Source organism: Osmerus eperlanus, chromosome 5 (assembly GCF_963692335.1).
Source record: "Osmerus eperlanus chromosome 5, fOsmEpe2.1, whole genome shotgun sequence".
In the NCBI taxonomy this organism is placed as follows: Eukaryota; Metazoa; Chordata; class Actinopteri; order Osmeriformes; family Osmeridae; genus Osmerus; species Osmerus eperlanus.
In genome coordinates, this window is record NC_085022.1 from 21,459,712 (window position 1) to 21,474,968 (window position 15,257).

The following is a 15,257-nucleotide window of genomic DNA, read 5'->3' on the forward strand; positions in this document are numbered from 1 at the left end:
GTGTTCATTCTCACAGAGAATATACAGAACAGAATCAGCATCAAATGTTATCTTTTATGTTTCGTTTTATGTAGGCTAACTATGCCCAAGATAATTTTCCTAAAGTTAACTGCATATTAATAAACTACATAAAAATAAATAGTTAAACAACTGTAATACTGACTCACATCTCGTTTATTATTTTTTAACAATGAACATGGCAACCGCAGTGAAGTAGGCGTGTGTATCACGCAACCGCTTTTCCTTACTCCAATTGGGTGAGATTTACAAAAGCGTTCTTGATCCGTAGAAAAAAAACACCCTGAAGTGGACGTTTTAGATAACAGAATGAGGTCTTATGTGAGCATTTGTGCTCAGATTTCCTTGAGGAAAAGATTGCCTCTTTTACAATCAAAGCATGTCCCACTTGCTTACAGCTACTCATACAATTTACACAATACACACTTAATAAACAATAACAATTTAGGGATACAGTTAAATTGCATTCTTATATATTATATTATTATAGGCAATCTTAAACAGTGAACTAAAACCTATTATCTTTGTCTTAACTTCTTGTCGTCTAAATTCAGAGCAAATTCTGTCTTGTAAGAATCACAGTTTTAGTCCTCCAGATTCTACTGTATGGAAAATCTGTGGAGTGAGAGGTTGGTAACTTCTGAGTTTCTCATCCAGGAAGAACAGAGGGACTGTGACTCTGTCTGGGCTGAATCCTTCACCCACCAACTTCCCCTTCATCTGTTTAAAGGTACCAGTCACTGACAAAGAACTCTGTAAAAAAAAAAAAAAAAAAAAAAAAAAAAAAGGAAATTAACTAGGGCAATGTTAATGACCCAGAATTACATTATTCCTAATCCTATTGATGAAGCGATAGATTATCATAGGATTAGGTGAGATCTTACTTGAATTCTTAAGAATCGTGGTCTGGCATAGGCAGGTAAATATGCCTCGACATGTTTGAATAAACTAGCACCATCAAACTGTACTCCTTCCCTTAATGTTATAGCAGCCATTCCAGCCCTCCCCTCCTGACCTATTAAAGGACAAAGAGACAGAAGCCTTTATAATACACCTACAGTACAAAGGCACATATGTTGTAAAATGTTTGATAAGAGAAAGACAACAAAGGAGACAAAAAAAACAAACATGAACCTGGTATTTGAACCCCATAAACATTGGCCTCTTCTATACAATGGGCCATTGTAAGGATATCAGACACTTCATTAGTTGACACATTCTCTCCTTTCCATCTGTAATGAAACGAGAGCAGATTATAAGTAACATTCTTCCTCAGGAGTTTGAAATTACTGGACATTATCACCTGAGAATGGTATGATCACCTGAAAGTGTCTCCAATCCGATCTTGGAAATAGAGGAAACCCTCCTGATCAGTGCTCAGCAGATCTCCGGTGTTGAAGTACAGGTCACTCTTCTGAAACACGTTGTGAAGTCTCTTCCTCTCTGTTTGCTGTAAATCTCGAGCGTAGCCAATGAACGGTGCCTTCTGTGTTATCTGAGATATGAGGAGCCCAGTCTCACCTGAGATATAGACAAAAGAAACATTTCAAAGAAAAGTTGCGTCTGTGCCAATCGTGAATGTGAAGAAGTACAATTAAGAATTTGCGTTTTCTGTTATCTCAAAAGAGTACCTTTAGCAGCCTCCATGCAGAAACCTTTTGAGTCTCTTAAAGGGTCTCCTTCCTCTGTGTCATATTTAATCAGGGCATAAGGAAAGGCCCTCTATAGGAATACAAAATCAAAAACATTGTTGGCTATGAAGTCAAACAAATAATATGAATTCATATTGGACTGTGTTAAGACATATACCTTGTGGAAAAAGTTAACTCTCCCAACTGCACCAATCTTTCCAGCATAATTTATGAAGCTCATGTTTCCCTCTGTTGAGGCATACAGCTCCTTGATACTGATGTTTCCAAATCGGTTTAAAAACTCTTTCCAAACATCTGCTCGTATACCGTTCCCTATTGCAATTTTTACTTTGTGGTTTTTATCATTGTACTTCTGTGAAAGAATACAGGGTTTGTTGAGGGAGAGCACAGTGAAAGAAAACTGCAAATAACATGCACTTGCTTGCAGTTAGTGTGATCTTCCTTTAGAGTGATTGTGTAACACTGGATCAAAGTTCAGGTGAGCGTACCTTACCTCGGGAGTGTTGCAGAGGTAGCGCATGGTTTCACCTATGTACTGGATAACAGTAACATTAAACTTTCTGCAGTCCTCCCAGAACTGAGATGCTGAAAATTTACTTCGTAGTACAATCGTGATACCTGGAAGGAGAAAAGTTTTAAAACTTCAATATAACCAGCATTTAGATGTTTCAAGGATTTTGAAACATTCTGTTCAATCCAACAGTAGCAACATGCAACACAGTCTGAACAAACTCAAATCATACCCCTCTCTATGGCTCCTGTAAAACCCATGAAGCCAGCAGTGTGATAGAGGGGAAGATTAATGTACATTACGTCCGTGGAACAGACTCCGGCAATAGACTGAAGGAAAGACATTGCCCACAGCCTTTGATAATTTATCATGGCTGCTTTTGGTAGCCCTTAGGAGACAAAGACAAATAGCATGTGTGACAATATGAGGAATGGCTACTTAAACACTTTCAACATGCCGAGAGCAATTGGGAGGAAATCTTTGAAAATTAAATGTCAATGTCCAACAGTCCAGAAGAAAGAAATCTCTGCCGTGAGGTGTGTAACTTCTGTTACTGTTTCTCAGATAAATGGTTTATCGTACGAGACAGCTACTTAAACACATTGTTATTTTATGCTGAGTAGCAGTTGGTTACCTGTAGTGCCAGATGTGTAAATATACACAGCAGGACTCCCCAGTGTGACTCTGGACCTGACGCGTATGGGCAGTGGCTCGCCCGAGGCTTGACTGATCTTGTCTTTGAAGCTGTGCATGCCTGCTGTTGTACATTCATCAGTGAGGATGTACACAGAAACATTCTGCTCCATCAGAGTTGGGAGGATCTCTTCAACAGTTTCTTTCAACTCTGAAAAGACAGTACATCAGAAAACGTTCAAAAGAACGGAGATCTGAATTGTAATTCACAATGGCTATAATACCTTCAGCAGCGATCAGCACTTTGGCTCCACTGCATGAAAAGCAATGCAGCAATGATTTTGTCCTCATGTTATAGTTCAGGAATGCCGCAGCACATCCTATTTTTGCCAACCCTAACCAAATCCAGAGAAAGAATGGTTCATTCCCAAGGAAAAGTGCAACGGTATCCCCCTCTGTCAAAGGACTGTGCTCTAACAAGGCTCTTGCAACTTTGTTACTCTTCTGATCAGTTTCCGAGTACGAATAAGTTACGTCATTGTAATGAATAAAAGATTTGTGCGGGTGCCTTTTTACGGAATCTAAGAAACGATCTAGAATCGTGTAGTTAGTCTCTCTATATTTCGCAAGGCGATATCCGATTTTTGAAGTTCTCAGTACGAATTGGACATCCTTAAGAAAGTAGGGATAGAGGTAACGTAAGATTCCGATACACAAACATACCGCCAAGAAACCTATCCACATACTCATGGTTAGCCTGACAAGACGGTCAAATACAGGTAGCTACAATCGACAAGCTTTTAACGGCAACGTTTGTGCTTATAAAAGCATTGCATTGCGCCTTTTTTGTAGGCGTGGTTGTTAATGTTGAAGCCACGAGGAATGTCATAACGGGAAAGTATACCCCAAGTGGTAGTGGTACAAGTTACACCGTATCTTCATGGTTTTATTGTAGGCTAATATCTTTTAATAGTACTCAAATTGTGTTATTTAATAGATGACAACACTATCATATTGGATTTTTATTTTTATGCACAGCATATCTAATTAATTTATAAATATAAAATGTAAAAAAATAAATTAAAAAAACTACATAAAACCTCAGAAATCCATAAATCAACAATGACATTTAGAAATTTGGTAACTGAGACGTGTAACAAGGTTTCTCACTTGATTCCCACAACACTCAAACTATCATGTTGGCATTCACCTCACACACCACTCTATATTCAAGAGGAACGATTGTGCCCCTTCTTACACAAACGGAAGGCAGAAGCGGCAACATGACAGAGAATTAATCGACAGGAAATACCAAATTAATTTGACGCAGGGAAAATCCCTTAAAACAAGACCTCCCCTGGTGTGTATTCATCTCTCATTTCCGAAAGGTGAAAGGACTGTCGAAGCCACTGTCCTGCTGGCAGAGATTCAGCTCTGGGGACAGGCTCTTGGAGCACAGAGGGGCCAGTATCTTCCCCTCAGAGCCTGGAACAGGATCCCTGTGTGCACTCCTCAGAACACTGGTTAGCGTTGAGTCTTTGGTGTGGGGTGGCATGTTTGCTATCTCCTTATAAACAGTCATGTCAGAGTGGTCAGCGGTGAGGCTTCCAAACTCCCGCAGGTCAGATGAGGCAGCAGACAGAGGGAGGAGGGGGGTGTCCTCCCTCCTGCTGGAGTAGGAGTGGACCGGGATAAACACGTCTCCAGGTCCGGGGTTGCTGAACAAACTCCAGTCGCTCTGGCCGCCGTCCCTGACGGGAGTCTCCTGGATGAGAGTGGCTGTCCTCTGGGAATCCAGGGGGTCGTCTGCTGTGTCCACACCCTGCAGGTACACCTCTCTGCTCTGGTTCCGCAGAGTCACATTGGCGTCAGTCAAACCCCTGTGGTGGAACTCCCCCAGCGAGGCCTGCCCAGCCTGGGGAGCGGGTCGGGGAGAGGGGGGGTGAGCTGGAAGGAGGTGGGCTTTAGATGAAGCGTCTTTTGGTGTTTTCAGCTTTCCGCTCGTGAGGAGGTCCTGGTAGAGGGCTTTTCCCGTGGGCTTGGTCCTGGTCCTCGACATTGCTGGTTCTGTCCTGTCTGTCTTGCTCTCCACTGTCCACTTCTCACAGCTGGTTTCTGGGACGGAGGCTTCGGGTGACTGATGTTTACTGGAACTGGAAACTCCACCGCGGTTGTTTTCGATGGTAGCGTCGGTGTTTGATGATGAACCTGGCGACATGACATCATACCACATATAAGAAACTTACTTGTCAGCGGTCAAAATGTTCTCCTTCGAGTTCTTCTCCTGCTCACATGAATTAAAACAACTTACGCTGTAGGGTGCGATACGTCGCTGAGTTCTTCTTGGTAGGAGTCTCCAGGGCCTTGGCCATGGCTGCTAGCTTCCTTGCAGCATTGATAATTTTTTTCTCAGCTCTATGAGGGGGAGGACAAGGGAGAGGGACAACAGCGAAGAGGAGACATTAAGGCATGCTAATGCTTTTGGTAGCTGTCAGACGGAGGGCGCTCTGCCCGCTCACCCTGTGCTCTGCCCGCTCACCCTGCCCGCTCACCCTGCCCGCTCACCCTGCGCTCTGCCCGCTCACCCTGCGCTCTGCACGCTCACCCTGCGCTCTGCACGCTCACCCTGCGCTCTGCACGCTCACCCTGCGCTCTGCACGCTCACCCTGCGCTCTGCCCGCTCACCCTGCGCTCTGCCCGCTCACCCTGCCCGCTCACCCTGTGCTCTGCCCGCTCTCCTCCAGCAGCTCATGCAGACACGTCAGGTAGTACTGCCTCATCGTCCTGGCTGTGTCCCTCCTCTCCCGGAGCACCTCCACACGGATCCTTTCAGACGCTCGCTCTTTGCTGTCCTGGAGGTAGCGCAGCATGTCTCCTGACAAACACAACCCCCCAGGTGTCAGCGCGAGCCGGCAGCAACACGACTCACAGGTCCTGGGCCCACAGCCAGGGCCTGACACAGGAGACAAGCCACGGGACTGCGAGAAAACAAGAACTGATTTACTGACCTCTGATCTTTCCGATAGCGTTCATGTACTGTTCCTTCATCTCTTCAAGGCCAGCTTGAATACTCTGTGGGTTATCTGAGCCGCTGTTGAGAGAAGAGCTCATTTGTCATAAATCATCCAAATACACACATATCTTCAATACGACACAATAGGAGTCACCTTGTGAGTGGACACGTGACTATAGCATAAACTTCCTGATAGAAATGTTACTCACAGAGAGGATTCCTGGGGCTGTTTCTTTCCCCCCAGCTTCTGCAGGGCATCTTCTTCCCGCCGCATCCTGTCCTCGTGCTCCTCTGCAGGGGAGCAGAGTTCACCAGGTCAGGGTCATCTCACCCTTCTAACGTTGTACAGACATACAAGGGGGGGGGGCGTAAATGGGGGTGTGCGAGGGTCACCTTTGAGGCGCTGCATGCTGGCCTTGTTCTCTCTGACGGTGAGCTGGAGCTGGCGACAGGCCTTCTCCAGATGCTTCTGCAGGTCCTGGTTCTTCCTCCTCAGCTTGGCCACAGTCTCAGCGCACTGTTTACCACAACGCCCCTCCTGTCTCTTCTGGGCCACCGTGTCTGGAAGAGCGGTCAAGCTTGACATAAACCCTATTGTACTTTCATTAGGAGAATATACTGTGCTATTGAGTTTGAATCACGCTTTAACACACTTAAGGTTAATGGAGGAATTCATGGAGACATTTAGACAATGTTGGGGAATTCAAATGCCACATACTGTGGATCTGGCTGACTTCTCTCTCGTGACACTGCTGGGTGTCTTTCAACACACAAGCCAGTCTGTCCTCACTTATCTGAGGGGAAAACAGCCATAAAACAAGGTTAGTCAAAACTGGACTGTAAGATAGCCCCCCTGCAGATAAACACAGCCGTGGAGTTGGAGGATCGTGTTTCAACACAGATGTGGAACACTGATAAAAAAAAAAAAATATTAGACTCCACAGTGGAACACCAGAGTCCAAGTCAGTCTGCACTGTGTGGATTCAGCAAAACAATCCACAGCTACCAGTGCATTTTTTGTCTTCAAAATGAGCTTCCCTCGTCCCACAATGCGACGCAGGGTAAACGGTCGCAGCTGTTATGAATCAGCGCTTGTTACAAACTGGGACAAATACGTAGATATCCTTACCCTCTCCCACTCTTTCTTGGCCTGGCCCACAGCTCTGGAAATCATCTCTCTGCATGCCGACTGGAGGATGTGTCTTATACCCCCCTCCTGGGCAGAGCAGCAGGCCGGCCTGTCCTCCCCCCTGTTAGGGGGCTGAGTGGGGGCCTCTCTGAGGAGCAGGTCCTGGGCCTCTCTGAGGGCCTCAGCCAGCCCAGCCTGGAGCTCCTGCTGGGCCTCCTCTCTGCCCTGCCTCCTCAGTTCCTGGTCCCTGCTCTCCTGCTGGGCTCTCCACTCCTTCCGCCTGTCCCTCAGAGCCTGCTGAAGCTCCGCCTCCTTCTGCAGGACCAGCTGCTTCCTGTGGCGCTCGGCGTCCTCCCTGGCCCGCTGCACGGCCCGCTGCACCTCCTGCTCCAGCGTGACGCGCTGCTCCTGGATCAGAGCGTGACGCTCCCGCTCATGGAGGGTCTGGAGGGAGGACATCTCCTGCTGCTTGTCCCGGTTCCAGACAGCCTTGGCCCCGGCCAGCTCCGCCTTCAGCAGGGCGGGCTCCTCCCCCTTCACGCGCTCCAGCTGGCTCTGCAGAGACACCAGCTTCTCCTGGAGCTCCTCCACCTGCTGGCCCCCTGGCCCCCGCTCCTCCAGAGCCACACTCTGCCTCTGCTGCCACTGGTCCTCTGCCACCCTCAGAGCCAAGGACACCTGGCACACCCAGGAGAGAGAATCCACGTCACCCGGCGCTTATTACATTTACATTACATTTAGTCATTTAGCAGACGCTCTTATCCAGAGCGACTGACAGTAAGTACAGGGACGTTCCCCCCGAGGCAAGTAGGGTGAAGTGCCTTGCCCAAGGACACAACGTTGTGTGGCACGGCCAGGAATCGAACCAGCAACCTTCTGATTACTAGCCCGATTCTCTAACCGCTCAGCCACCTGACTCCCTATTAGGGAAGAGCCTTAGTACAGGACAGACCGGCGCACACGAAGCGTCAAATGCTTGATTTGTTGTTGCTACCTGCTCTTGAACATGTTCGTCCTGTCGTTCGTCCCATTTTTCTCGCTCTCTCTGGAGATTCGCTTTGTACTCTGGGAGAGAGGTTAGGTCTTCAAGCCAGCGGCTGTAGGCCCTGGTTACTGCGCCTTCCACCTTGGAATTAAAACCAGCGCATCAGTACCATGACCTGAGACACAGGCAAGTGTTTCCTTAATAAACATCTCAATGATTCAAGAGCTATAAAGAGCTCAAAACCCCAGGTGTGTTGGATGTTTCTAACCTGCTTGGTCATGTCCTCCAGGTGTATCTCCCGCATCTCTCTCTGAGTGTCCTGCACGGCCGTGTGTTTGTCAGAGTCAGCCTCCTGGAGCAGCCTCAGTCTCTCAGCCCTGAGCCTGTCCTCCAGCTCCTTTCTGCTGAAGCTCTCAGGGCTGGCCCTGCCCTCCGTCTGGGAGGCCTCCTCACGGCTGGCTCTGTGGGTCTGGACCCTGGCCTCTTCCCTGGCCTCCTCCCTGGCCTCTTCCAGCCTCTGAGCCCAGGCACGTTCCCTCTGTGGGGGTATCAAACACTGGTGAGAGAAACTAGATTTTTTCTATCTATCTATATAAACATAATGAAGATCCAAGACAATATGCAACAAATAACAAACAAGGCTACCACCATTAGACCAATTATAAAAAGGACAAAAAGAAAACACAGACCCAGAGCAGAGTTTCCCCAGACATGAGAATTTTTTTCCCCAAACTTTTTTTGAAAATATTTGTCAAGCCTTTCTAAACGTATTAACTTAATACATCTATACAGCCACGCCCATGTTATCACAATAGACAATAGTGAGCAATAACAGGATCCACCAGGGGGCAGTATTGGCACGATCACACTGATCAGGAGGATGATCTGGGAGGATGTACCTGTTCCTGCTCTTCCTGCCATGCAGCCTTGGCAGAGGTCACCTGATCCTGGATCTGTCTCTCTGTCTCACTAGACCAGACAGCCTGCAGCTGGTCCACTGCAGTCTGATGCTGCCTCTCCAGCTCGGCCCTCATCTCCTCCAGGGCTGTGCGGCTCTCCTCTCTCATCCTCAGCTAAGAAACAACACAACTCCATCACCACCTGGGGGTGGTGATGGAGTTGTGTTCGTAGCGTGTGCTACGCTCCACACCATGGGACAGATCAAACCTGCGTTGGTCACCTCGTTCTCCCTCATCTCAGCCTCTGCCTCAGATCCGCTCTGCAGTTTCTCTTCCAGCAGGTCTTTTTCCTTGCAGACCGAGATGTAGCACTCCTGCACAGCCACGATCTCAGCACTGACCTCAGACAGTTTGCATCTGTGGAGAAACACGTTTGGTGTGATCGAGGACAGGGGGAGGGTACAGAAGACGGTGTCATTACAGGATGGGTTCTCACTGTAGCTGCTGGAGCTGCTGTTGGTGTTCAGCAGTGAGCTGCTGGAGCTGATCTGCGTGCTCCAGGGTCAGCTGTGCTCGGAGCCTGTTCACCACGTCGTCCCTGTACTGCAGGTGGGTCCTCTCATACCTGGGGGGCGCGGTCACCGAGACAGACGACAGTCGTCAGCAGGCGGGAACTTGCCACAGTTTAGTTGCTTCCCTCTCTCTCTCGCTCTCCTCTCTCTCTCTAACTGCTCACCTCTCCGCGGCCTCCTGCTTCTCCTGGTCCAGCTCCTGGATCATCTCCCTCATCTTGGAGCACAGCTCTGTGTTGGCCGCCCTCACCTTCTCCTCGCTCTGCCTCAGCTCCTTGTTCTTTTGTTCTAGCAGCTGAAATGTTAGAAATAGATAAACAAACACGTTGGTAATAGATCCATAGGTAACAGATCCTTCACGCTCCTCAGCCAGACGCTCACCTGTACATGTTCTAGTAGACGTTGTCGTTCTTCCTGCAGTCTCAAGACGTCCTTCTGGACAGCTGTCGAGTCCGGAAGCTTCTCTGAGGCGGCTCCTCTGACCTGTACGACACAGACACCCTGATCCAGTCAGACCAGGCCGTGTCACACAGGGACACAGCGACACAGGGACACATCCCCAGCTGGTCCTCACCGTGGCGGTGGTGACCTGAGCCTGCTCCAGCTGAGCCTGCAGCTTGTCCAGGCGTTCCCGCGAGTGGCGGAGCTCCTCCTGGAGCAGGCTGATCTTCTGCCTCTTGCCCTTCAGGCAGGCGAGAGAGCGCTGCAGCTCAGCCCTCAGCTCCCTCACAGCCTCGTCCCGGGGCTGCGAGGGGCCTGACAGGCCGGCCAGGGGAGTGCTGAACAGGAAGGCAGTACGCACTTAATATTTCTGAGTGTTAAATATTATTATTATTATTATTATGAGAAGCTCATGGACCAATATGAAGCCAACACTTAATATTCCACACTCGTGAAGAATAATTCTGATTGGCCAGGGCCTACCTGTGAGCCCGGACGTTTTTCAAGTTTTTCTCCTTGATTCCTAAATCCACGTAAGACTCTGACAGATGTCTTTCCCAGTCCCTGTTGAGGTCTGGCGATATCACTCCATGCTTTACCACTGACTCATACAGTGTGATCTGCTCCTTCAGATCATTCAGGTCCTCCTGGTAAACGAGGAGAGAAGAGTTTGAGCGTCTTCACAGTCATGGAGGGATGTTTTCTGACTATGTCTGTATCAACACAGGACATGGAGAGATGTTTTCTGACTACGTCTATATCAACACAGGACATGGAGAGATGTTTTCCCAACCTGGAGGACTTGGTTCATGTTTTCACTCAAGGTCTTGGCTGACTGAACTTGCTGGAGTTTGATTTGCAACTGGCTCATCTCTTGCACTGAACCTAGAACATGAAAAGAGTTAGTGGCGATGACAAGTCTTCATATGCCAGTACGTCAATGTGTATTACTGAAGTATACACTGAAATAATACTTTTTCCTGCGTTTGTGTTGATTTGACAGGAAGTGAACTGGACAAACAGCAAGTCACCTGTTTGGAGCAGTTTGGCACACTGCTGCTGGCCCTCCTCCAGGCGCTGAGTAAGGGTGTTGATGACTGCAGCTCTCTCCACCTGCTCCTCCTCTCTCCTGCGCTCCAGCTGCTTCACCTGCTCCCGCAGTCTCTGGGCCAGCTCCGTCTGACAACACAACCATCAACTACTGTCCTCACAGACTCCCTCTGGGCCACTACAAAGGAGCTGTTTACCTTAGGGGAGAAAGGTCTAACCCTTTTTTTCCTACCCACAAAGTTTCGTTATTTGAACACACATCTGACACAATTTGTGATACTAAAGACGAGCACAACAACTGAATGAGTGAGTTGTTGGGATGTGTGTAAGCACTAACCTGCTCCTCCAGGGCCTGGGAGCAGGTGTCCATCTGCTGCTGCAGCACTAGCAGCTTGGCCTCGTGCTTCTCCCTCACGGCAGACATGTCCCGGTCGTGCTTCTCCCGCGCTCTGGACAGCGTGTCGGAGCGCCCCAGCTCCATCATCTGCTGCTGCATGCTGTCCACCGCGGCGTCCGCCACGCGCTGCTTCTTCGTGTTCTGTTCGGCACAAAACAGACAATCACTGACTCCCTGGAAGTAGACAGACTTGTGTTTCCCTTGACTGGGAAAGGCATGACCGATTTCATTTGGACCTGGATGCTTACTTCGTGGTCTCGTTCCGTCAGAGAATGAACCTTTTGCTCCAGGGACTTCACAGTACTCAGCAGCTGAACCTCTCGATCCTGTGCCTCTTCGATGAGCCGGCTGGACTCCTTCAGAGTCACCACCATCCCATCCTTCTCATCTGCAAGGTCAGGCGCGTTGTCAATACCGTACGCATAAGAGACCGTGTGCTACGCTCACGCAACATACCTTTCACAATGGCAAACTGATGCTCCAGGTATCTCATGTTGCGCCTTGAGTCCTCCAGTTTACGTTCCAGATCTTCCATTTGTCTCAGCTGGGCCTTGTTCAATATCTCCATCTGAGCAAGCTGTTGACTCTCAGCAGTGTCTGAAACGCAAATCAGTTTAGATCATTTTTTTGACCCCCCTCATATGCTGGCTCACAACAAAGTCAATATGAGAGAACTTACTCTGAGCGGAGTCCAAGAATTCCCTCTGCAGTTGGTCAAAATGTCCGCCTTCTTGGCAGGACTCTGAGTTGAACATCTTGGGCTGGCTGGACGGTTGGCAGGGCTGGTAGCTGGCTTTGTAATGATCCACCCTACTGTCCCCGGACTCCGCATCCTCAACGTTCTATAAAGAAAGTATATAACAGTATTACTTGGTGATGTTTTATATAGGCTATAATGAATGCTATAAGAATGCATGATTTTGATGGTCAAAGCACAAATACAAGCTTGAATTTCCTTTGGGATGATAAAGCCAATTCAAATGAAACTGCACTCACTTGAAACTGTTGCCGTGTGCCGTTTTGACCTCCATAGCTCTGTGTGTCCCTCTGCCCCTCCTCCCCTCTGTATTCCACTGCATGGCCGGCAGCTCCATGAGGGTATGGTTCATGCTCGTACTGCTCCTCTGTGGAGATACTAGCACAGGCTACAGGCTTCTCTGTACCCGCGCTGGCATACCTGTAGCCCACATGGTTGTACTGGTACTCCTGGCCTGGCTGGGTCCAGGTATGGGGCAGAGGCTGGCTTTGAGGAGAATTAGCATGGCCATTGATTTCCAAAACTCTTTCTTCATAGGAGTACTCAACATGATAGGGGCCTTGGTCGAAATTGTCCTCAGAGTTCTCCAAAGACACAAAGAATGAAGATTACAATTAATTAATAGGCACGCCCGTTTAATTAAGACATGGAGTGATCAAATATCTACCACAGGAAAAGAAACTGTGGTTAACCAACATCTTACCTCTACATGGGAGGCAGATCTTTGTTGTCTGTTATGATCAGACCATTCAGTTTGTTGGGGCCATTTTTGTTGTTGTCTGAGATGGCTAAAATAAAACAATTCAGTTATGTACAATAAACACCTTGTAAGGTCACTGAAGAGAAACAACATGAACATATAACTCCTGAAACCTAGCCTACTATCTGAGAAGTGTCCATGGACGTATGACTAAGCTACCTGTTACTGGAGTCTTGGTTGCTGCAGGCAGAGTAATCCAGCTCTGGAGAGGACTCCTCCCTGCTGTCCTCCAGCATGTCATCTGGAAGGTCTGTCAGCAGCTTGTGCAACTGAAGAATGAAGAAAAGAAAAACATGAAAATGACTCACCCGGGTTGCTTGGCAACAGGGTAATACTGAGAAAGTGTCACAAGTTCAGCTAAAAGAGGAAAATATTGACAGAATCTTTTAGCTGCAACTCAGACTCCTGACTTGAATGCTAAACTATTTGTTGACTAAAACATGCATTCCCTGGTCTCAAAACACTTAACAAAACCACAAGGACAGACTTGTCCAGACTTTCAACTGTCGGGACAAGTTTTCCTGACAGGCACTGATGAACTTTTAGTATAAAAAAAAGAAGCAACACCAGCTACACTTACTTCCAACAAGGACTGTTGAATGTTCCTCACAACCTTCACAGTGTCATCCACCATAGGACCCATGTCCCACTTCGACATTAACTAACTGAAAAGGCACAACCGCTTCAGCCACTAAGGCGCATGTAGGCTAGTCCTGTATACAGAGAGTCCTCTGTATAAAACATCCAAATCGTGTAAAGCATGCTCCTGGCTCTTGTGTTTTTGTCCCACAAACCCCCATTGTCTACATGGACCATATAGGTTGGTTAACTGGAGCAGAAACATTTTTGTGTAACAGTAACAAATATGTTCTACTTGACCGACTAGTTTAAAGTATGCAAAAGCCTTCAACATAAAATTAAATGTCCGATTTCAGTGGTAAATCCAAGTTTCCAGTAAAACTGTGTTCCACAATGAACCCATTTAATGGCTCACTATCCTGGTTTACAGATTTGTGCTAAATACAAAATTGGTGAGATGTGAAGCAACCAATAAGGAGCAGTGTGGGAAAACATTGGGCAGCTCCAGTTATATGGATGACACACCCAACTGCCTTTGACAGCCAATCACAACACAGGTTTAGGGTACAGCAGATTACTGAGCGGTGAGTAACAGCATGCCTACATCTGATTGGAGCAAGCGATGCACCTTGAGAACACACACTTGGACGATTTTCACTGCACTAACAAAACTTAAAATACAGTATCAATTCGAGGATTACAAGATAAAGCACAAGTACTTGACATGTCATGAACATGGTATGTTGAGAGCCTGTGTGACACACACACACACATATTGCCTACTGCTATAACAAAACCAATGTGAGTTTTGCAGTTTTGTCAGTTTTGCAAGAGTAGCATGCTGCCTGGCAACAAAAGCACCACAGAAGACACACATTGTTAAAATATGAATTCCGTTATCAACACACTTGTCAGTCTATACAATGTATCCAAGGCACACTTTGGATGGTTGCGAGTGTGGAAATATTTGGTCCGTACTGCTACAGGATGATACAACTAATAAAGGTAGCCTTCAAGCACCTCTTGTTCTCGTGCGTAGTCCTCTGGATCGTACTCCTCCTCATCATCATGTTGAGTTTGCAGGGCTGCGCTATCAAAGTCGATTGACATGGTGGAGGCCAAATTGAGATTTACTAGGACCTGAAGAAGCTAAGAAAATATGTTCCCTTAGATGATGGGACGCAATGACATCAACACAAAATAATATTCAGCTAAAAAGTTTTACTGATACACACGCAGTCCGTAGTACGCACTCACCGAGGTAAACTTACCTGCTATCAAAAAGTGGTGGATGTCAACTCCTGAGCTTCCTAAATAATCGCAACTGGTTAGCTAGACTAGCTATTAATAGGTGGTTGGCTCACTTAATTGTCCAGCAAACTCACTTAGCTTGCACACGCCAAACTGCTAGTTAATAAACTGCTAGTTAATAAACTGCAAATACAGATAGCTACGCGTTGGTTAGTATACATCTAAAGTCTTAGGTTGACAACCACCTAAACAACTCGATTTATAATTTTTGCTAGCTAACAATCAATTGACTAGCTTAGCTAGCTGCTCAGCTAGTCTGCTAGCTAGCTAGCATCATGGTAACCACAGTAAACAAAACGGAAAGCTTCTATAAAACCACCCTAAAAGTTCCCGTGAGCTTATTATTGAATTATAAAAAGGTGATATTAGTCTCACAACCATATCATGGTTGCATATAGAACGATTGGTTCGCTAACTAGAGGTAAATTGCTCGTTATTGTTAATAGTATTTAACTTATTGAGCTATTTAGCTGGTCTCCGGCTTACTTCCTTATTGTATGTCGTGGACTAGCCTTGTTGCTTTGAAAGGGCGCGCCGAAACAGCGGCAAA

At 47.3% G+C, this 15,257-nt stretch overlaps 2 protein-coding genes across 4 annotated transcripts; both read right to left on the bottom strand.

Moving 5' to 3' along the window:
* Positions 1–156: 156 nt before the first annotated feature.
* LOC134021622 (long-chain fatty acid transport protein 2-like) lies at positions 157–3,617 on the bottom strand. 2 transcript variants are annotated; one of them, XM_062462645.1, is made up of 11 exons: positions 3,538–3,555; positions 3,099–3,209; positions 2,816–3,025; positions 2,414–2,569; positions 2,164–2,288; positions 1,828–2,022; positions 1,650–1,740; positions 1,341–1,539; positions 1,153–1,250; positions 903–1,033; positions 157–771 (listed from the first exon to the last, which is right to left on the bottom strand). In XM_062462645.1, exons 2-11 carry the CDS (start codon positions 3,163–3,165, stop codon positions 595–597), a joined length of 1,449 nt encoding a protein of 482 aa, XP_062318629.1. In that variant the 5' UTR covers positions 3,166–3,209; positions 3,538–3,555; the 3' UTR covers positions 157–594. The 2 variants fall into 2 exon arrangements, with proteins under 2 accessions (XP_062318629.1, XP_062318628.1); XM_062462644.1 differs by having other exon boundaries at positions 3,099–3,617.
* Positions 3,618–3,823: 206 nt separating this feature from the next.
* cep152 (centrosomal protein 152) lies at positions 3,824–15,215 on the bottom strand. Of its 2 annotated transcripts, XM_062462646.1 has the most exons (28): positions 14,668–15,215; positions 14,417–14,545; positions 12,977–13,086; positions 12,761–12,836; positions 12,297–12,641; positions 11,980–12,142; positions 11,757–11,897; positions 11,549–11,688; positions 11,241–11,441; positions 10,885–11,032; positions 10,647–10,738; positions 10,337–10,500; positions 9,987–10,191; positions 9,794–9,895; positions 9,577–9,707; positions 9,337–9,465; positions 9,122–9,257; positions 8,841–9,014; positions 8,210–8,479; positions 7,951–8,082; positions 6,957–7,634; positions 6,546–6,621; positions 6,221–6,388; positions 6,037–6,118; positions 5,823–5,905; positions 5,533–5,689; positions 5,126–5,229; positions 3,824–5,022 (listed from the first exon to the last, which is right to left on the bottom strand). In XM_062462646.1, exons 2-28 carry the CDS (start codon positions 14,504–14,506, stop codon positions 4,190–4,192), a joined length of 5,130 nt encoding a protein of 1,709 aa, XP_062318630.1. In that variant the 5' UTR covers positions 14,507–14,545; positions 14,668–15,215; the 3' UTR covers positions 3,824–4,189. The 2 variants fall into 2 exon arrangements, with proteins under 2 accessions (XP_062318630.1, XP_062318631.1); XM_062462647.1 differs by lacking the exons at positions 14,417–14,545; positions 14,668–15,215 and adding an exon at positions 13,398–13,612.
* Between the last annotated feature and the right edge of the window lie 42 nt (positions 15,216–15,257).

Bases quoted from the DNA above. Each gene is read 5' to 3' on its own strand.
- LOC134021622 (XM_062462644.1), bottom strand. From the start codon at position 3,564: ATGAGTATGTGGATAGGTTTCTTGGCGGTATGTTTGTGTATCGGAATC. The intron at 2,289-2,413 runs GTATGATTTGAG...TTCTCCTTCCAG, and splicing joins TACAGGAGCCATAGAGAGGG to GTATCACGATTGTACTACGA. The intron at 1,251-1,340 runs GTGATCATACCA...GTTTCATTACAG, and splicing joins CGGATTGGAGACACTTTCAG to ATGGAAAGGAGAGAATGTGT.
- cep152 (XM_062462646.1), bottom strand. From the start codon at position 14,506: ATGTCAATCGACTTTGATAGCGCAGCCCTGCAAACTCAACATGATGAT. The intron at 9,896-9,986 runs GTGAGGACCAGC...TGTGTCGTACAG, and splicing joins CTCAGGTCACCACCGCCACG to GTCAGAGGAGCCGCCTCAGA. The intron at 5,023-5,125 runs GTAAGTTGTTTT...TCATGTCGCCAG, and splicing joins GACGTATCGCACCCTACAGC to GTTCATCATCAAACACCGAC.